The 6,000-nt window shown below is 36.3% G+C and overlaps 1 protein-coding gene across 1 annotated transcript in view; it reads right to left on the reverse strand.

Annotated features, from left to right (window-relative positions):
• Window positions 1-5,770, reverse strand: part of LOC104409391 (BRCA1-A complex subunit BRE) — a gene marked incomplete at both ends in the record, with an annotated part of 28,665 nt that extends 22,895 nt beyond the window's left edge. Inside the window, one exon of the mRNA XM_010019243.1 lies at window positions 5,694-5,770. Coding sequence (XP_010017545.1) covers window positions 5,694-5,770 — 77 coding nt within the window. The remainder of the gene's footprint in view (window positions 1-5,693) is intronic.
• Window positions 5,771-6,000: the final 230 nt, after the last annotated feature.

A 6,000-nucleotide genomic window follows, 5' to 3' on the forward strand; every position in this document is an offset into this window, starting at 1 on the left:
TAATTACTTCAGTGGAATTACATTTCCAATTAAATACTACCACAGAATTTAAAATTACTTTAATAAAGTTAAAGCCATGGGGTCAAAGATAATTTTAGAAGAAAAGGGATGTATAGTAGATCTTTCTCTTTTTATTATCCAGAAATATTACTTTCTCTTCCTTTTTTTCTCCTCAGGCAAACAGCATTAAATTTTGAAATATTTTACTTTACAGGATTTCAAAAGAAAAGATAATATGCTCCCAATGGACAAAAAAAAAAAAAAAAACCCAAAACAAAAACAAAAAAAAAAAACCCAAAACAAAAAACACCCCTCATTTAAATCTATCATTTTTTTAACACACACACATGTTCTTCTCTCATCTACCAAATGCACAAGCAAGTCTAACAAAGTGGTAAGGATTGACTACGACCAAGAGAATTGTAACTCTCAAACGGACAAATTTCTTAAATCCTTGTAATTGCTTTCCGCTGGCCTATCCTATATATAGTTTTTCCTCTCCTGATAACTTGTTTTTTGGGATAGTCTTTCTTTTTATTAACCACACTTTATATTTGGTAGTACTGAAAGATGGAGTGCCATTGCATCAACATGCCTGTTTACCCGAAGGCAGCAAAATTAGGAAGCAATGTACCGGTTAACTTCCTAAACTCTACTTTTAAGAGAATATCTTATTCTTCAGCTTTTACTGACACCAAGAACATCTAAGTCAGCACTAAGTACGTAGAATAAACTCGTGGGTCCCCTGCAGCCTGGAAAAAGACCAATCTGAATGGAATTCATCATATGAAGGAGATCAAGCCATTTGGCTTTTAAGAAACAAATAAAAAAATCTGAATGCTACCTCATCATGAAATGCACTCACAGATTATAGGGAAGAGTGTGGAAGCAAGTGGCCAACCCTATGTGTAGAATCAGTTTTGGGAAAATAAAGAAATTGCTCTTGTTTAATATTAAAGAGGAAAAGACAGTAAGTAGACTTACATTATTCATCTATTCAGAATGCTAACGTATCTCTTCTAATAGCCACACAAATTGTAGACAAAAACCACTGACCAATCCCCTCTATAAAATAATTCTTAATTCTTACCTAAACCAGACATTTTCAACTGTCTTTATGGGTACAAAAATAATCATTCATTCACTATAATCTGCAAACAAGATATAAAGTCAGTGCAGTCAGCAGTATGACAGGATTTAAATGAACTAAATGCAGACCTGCTGACTTGTCACTGGATCCGACTACAAAGATTTTTGCTCTAGAGGCTTGAAGTCAAATACAGTAATAGATTATCTATAGAGCCCATTATTAATTGGTTGGCAAGAAAGACAGAGTTCCTGGAATGACAATACGACTTTGGTAAATACAAAACTACTACTGGGAGAAGATACAGGAGTAATTCTATTTTTGCCGTGGTGTTGCTGTCCATCATAACTTGTCACTTAGACAAGTTAGGCAGCAAAACTGTGATTTCCTCCTCTAAGACCTGTAACTAAAATGAGTAAGACAGTGAAAAATAGAAATCAGAAGCAAAAAAAGGAAAATCTAAGCTTCAAACGAGACAAAATAAACGTTCTTTGGGATCAAGGAAACCAAAGTGGTGGTAGCAGAACCCAGAGCTGTAATCCAGTCACATAAAAACAGTGAAAATCAAACAGAAGATTAAAATACTAGAGTTCAAGAGGCTACAGAGAACAGTAGCACTGCAAGGGCAACACATTGTTTAATCACTGTGAAATTACAGACGACAGCACTGAAAGACAGAGAGGGAGGGAGGCACCAGCGCCTGGAAAAGAAAATCTGAAAAGCATAGGCAAAAAAAGTACACGAAAACAAAACACCATGAGGAGTCAGGCTCTCTTAGTAGCAAGAAGCAGTGAAAGCTTGAGTGAAAAAGGAAAATCAAAATCAAGAGATTCCAGGGTTCACTGGAAGAAAATTGCGAAGACCAAGGAATTGATGCTTAATGGTGTACTTTAATTATTAATATTACTCAATAAAGACCATTACAGCTTAGAACTCTGCTTATCCTGACAGTTTCCACTGTGACATCTGTCTTGATGGTTTAGTAAGGAAAACCAAAACATCTGCAAGAGTTACAAAACCCTTCACCTTAAAATACACAAATACTTCTCCAAAAAGAATACCAAACTTTACTTAGCAGACATAGTTGTCCAGTTAGCAATAAAGGACAGCTGTGCATGCCACTTAAAGTAAGTTTTATGCACGGAACACAGATTCAGCCTCTTACTGGATATTGCAGACAGTTATCTTGGTCTCAAAACTCCTATTAAGAGCTTTGAAAAACACAAATATAAAGAAAAGCAATAAGTTTAACACAACAGCATTGATGAACTAATGAAACAATATGTCTGCCTCAGATTTTAATTGACAGTCTAGCAAGAGTAGACTCAACTTTTCTAACCATTCTGGCCAAGAAAACACAAAACTTGTGGTTTCCCTTAGAGAAGAAAATAAAGTAAAAGTGTTTCTCTGAAGGCATCACTTGCAAATTTCTGAAGTGTGATGGAAGGCAATTGGAAGGACAAACTAATTTATCTGCAACACTGACATAATTTTTTTCTCCAGTATAAAACTTGGGTATATCCAAGGTCTCCAAGCTTCCTGAGTGGAGGTGAGTAACTGTTCAATGTAACATGCCAACAGCTCAGAATACACGCAAGAGTGAGGTGAAACATGACATCTGAAAAAAAACCCCGATTAAATTCCTAACTGGGTCTCCAGAAAACACATTAAAATTACGAACAGGCCATTGTTAACTCACAAGATGTTTACAAGATCTTACCAAAGCTAGCAAAACAATTATTTTACGCTACAGGTAGTCAGCCACTGCTTTGCCTGCAAGTACACTTTCTCCTTTTTCAAGAAACAGTGAATTTTCTGGTCTTTCAGAAACGAGGACTGTGACTATGCAGTTATACTTCCCTAAAGTAGCATACCAACAGTTTTCAACACACTAGGATTCATACTAGGGTATTTGCACTGGCAGCGGTTATGATTGATGATATGCAAAGATCTGATCTGTTGCAAAGAGGATGTAACACAAACCACAAAGGAACTACACACTTTAGCCTGTATTTGGTACCACTTAATAAAGACCATACACTGGCAATTCTGAGCATTTTCAGCCAATCTTTTTATTCTGGCAGATTTCGCAACTTTCCTTTGCAGAAATATTCTGCCTTTGAAAGATAACGTATCTAGCAAGAGCCTACAACAAAGTATCTACAAATCTCTGGTAGCACACCATGACTGCCTTCCCTTGCCGTCATTAGAGATCTAAACACAAAATTATTAAAGGCTTCTTGAATCTGCTCACGTCACTATTTATTCCACATGCTTTGAGACTGAACAATTCACAGCATTTCCAAACATTTAATGATGAAATATGGAGTATGATTATTACTTGAATTCACTGCTATTATTAGGTACCTCTGGGAGAAGATACACTTGTTTACACAACTTTCAATTGATCATGTTAAAATATATATATGGTTAGAATGTGTGGTTTCAGTTTTGCAAAGGATGGAGAAGAACAGTAGCATTATAGTTGTTTTATTTAATTGCTTATGTGATATACAAAATAAAAGAATGGGGGAAGGGGGGTAAGCAGTTGATTTCTCAGTATTTATATTTACGGCATAGTCCATGATCATAATTCTAGGTATTCTAACTGGACTACAGTCATTTAGTATATTAGTATAGTCTGTATTTCTATGTCCTTGCATACAGGCATTTTAATCTACTAATTTTCCTTTATTAATCAGGAACAATTCTAGCCTCTACTTAAATCCAAGATGTAGAGCTCTCAGAATGTACTAGGTAGGGCCCTGTTTGCTGATAAATAAGAGAGTTACTGCAGTCCCATAGAAAATAAAATACTATTCTCTAATGCAGTATCATCCAGTGAAGCTTCTTTTCACCGCATCTTGATCATCGTCATCAAACAAGTCTCAAGCAGAATCTACCACACGCTGCAGAACACATCAAGACTCAACAGGTTGAATCTGCTACACAGTATCACATTTTTTTAAACAGAAGTTTAAATAAAGACAAAAGTTCTACCCAACAGGGTAGTTGGCTTCATATAAATAAGGCCGTTATTTACTAAATATTCTGCATAATGTAGACTGATACACGAGCCTAGCTCCTCTCTTGAGCACACAAGCAAGCTTCTAGACCACCTTCTGGGAAAGTCAACTTTCCTTATAGGTGTCAAATGGAAGCTTTGAAGTACTTCTAGTGATAAGAAGTTTAATTGTGTTGATTTCTACTCACAAAGAAGAGCTTTCAGCGCACTACATAATGACAAGAAAAACTACCATAGAAGGAATACAACAACATCCTTATTTTAAATGTCTTGGAGAGCTATAGCATATGTATGATGCAGTCTAAATGGATTCTATCAAAGCAGTATTTTAAGTGTTTACCATTTCTGCTCACAGACTCACAGGGTACCTGAGCTTGGACAACATCTGTAGAGACTGCCTAGTCCAATCCCTCAGCTCACAGCAGGGGCAATGAAAGCAGATTGATAAGGCCCACATCCAGATGCATTTTGAGTATTTCCAAGATTGAAGAAATACAAGCTATGCAAACTCTGAACACACTGTGTTACACTCATTGACCACCCTCGCAAAATAAGGGGTTTTACTACATTTAAATGAAATTTTCTGTATTTCAATTTGTGACTGCTTCCCTTCAGTGACCACCACTGAGAAGAGCCTGGCTCCATCTTCTCCATTTCCCCCCATGAGGTTATTTATAACACACTGGTAAGATTTGCCTAACTCTCTTGGCCTCTCCTTGTACAACAGAGATTCAAGCCTTCCAGCCATTGCTGTGGTTTTTTGCTGGACTCATTCTATTATGTCCATGCCTTTCTGGCACTACGCAGGCGAGAAGTGGACACAGTATTCCAGATGTGGTTTCACCAGTGCTGCCCTAAATCTAAAATCACCAAACTTTAAATTTTACTTTATCTGAAATTCTTCATCCCTTCTCATATTTCAGTTGTTAAAAGATGAAAACAACACTTTATCATTTTTCAGCAACTCAAGTATTTAGAAAACTGGTTTTTTTACCTTCTAAAAACACAGAAAAGCAAATTTTATTCTAATCCTTTGAAACAAAACAGACTAATAGGAGAGTAGACAAATGAGCCAGCTATCTACAGATCCTCCAAGAGTAAGGAGGATTTAACCACACCATTGAACCAGAGAAAACAAAGTCATATTTCTCTAATTTGGCCAATTATAGCAGTTACTGTTTAGAGGCACCTAATAAGATAACAGACCATCTTCTTTTATTGGAGCTTAATAAAGGATTCTTCATAAAAGAGAAGGAAACAACACAAAGCATATACAAATCATAAGCAAGTCTAAATATGGTCATGAGATTGTCTTAGTCATAACATTTTATTAGAAATACTGGGAGGTGACTTTTGGCTTTCAGGATTCATGTTTTCAAATTTTTAATACCAAGGAAGGGTGTAAACTTATGTTAAAAATTAGATGTTCCTACAGTTGCATATTCTTAGAGCTGAAGCTTTAAGAAAAAACAACAAGCACAGGTGTCTCAAAACTCATAAGTTAGACACACTGGAAAACTTCATGTGGTGTAGGACACTGAAAGAAAGGCCAAGATGCCATAGCAATAGTTTTTAACTTACATTTGAGTGTTTCTCCAGCATAAGGGATATGCAGCTTAAACCGATCACAGCTAGGTCCAGGAGTCAAGGATGTACAGCTAAAAACAAAGATAAGAAAAGAATGTGCTAAGCAGTTACAGATGGTGGCAAATGCTGACATTATTCTAGGGGGTACGAATGACTGACATTGTACAGATGTCGAGAATACTAGAAATACTCATCCCTAGGATTCTGGAAAAGAAGAAAAGATGGGAAAGATGCAGGAGTAGGAGGCCCATTCTTTTTTGACCAGCAGTTCTCATAACAGCATAAGAAACTTTAGTATCTG

The sequence above is a fragment of the Nestor notabilis genome, unplaced genomic scaffold (genome assembly GCF_000696875.1).
Source record: "Nestor notabilis isolate BGI_N333 unplaced genomic scaffold, ASM69687v1 scaffold28077, whole genome shotgun sequence".
Lineage (NCBI taxonomy): Eukaryota > Metazoa > Chordata > Aves > Psittaciformes > Psittacidae > Nestor > Nestor notabilis.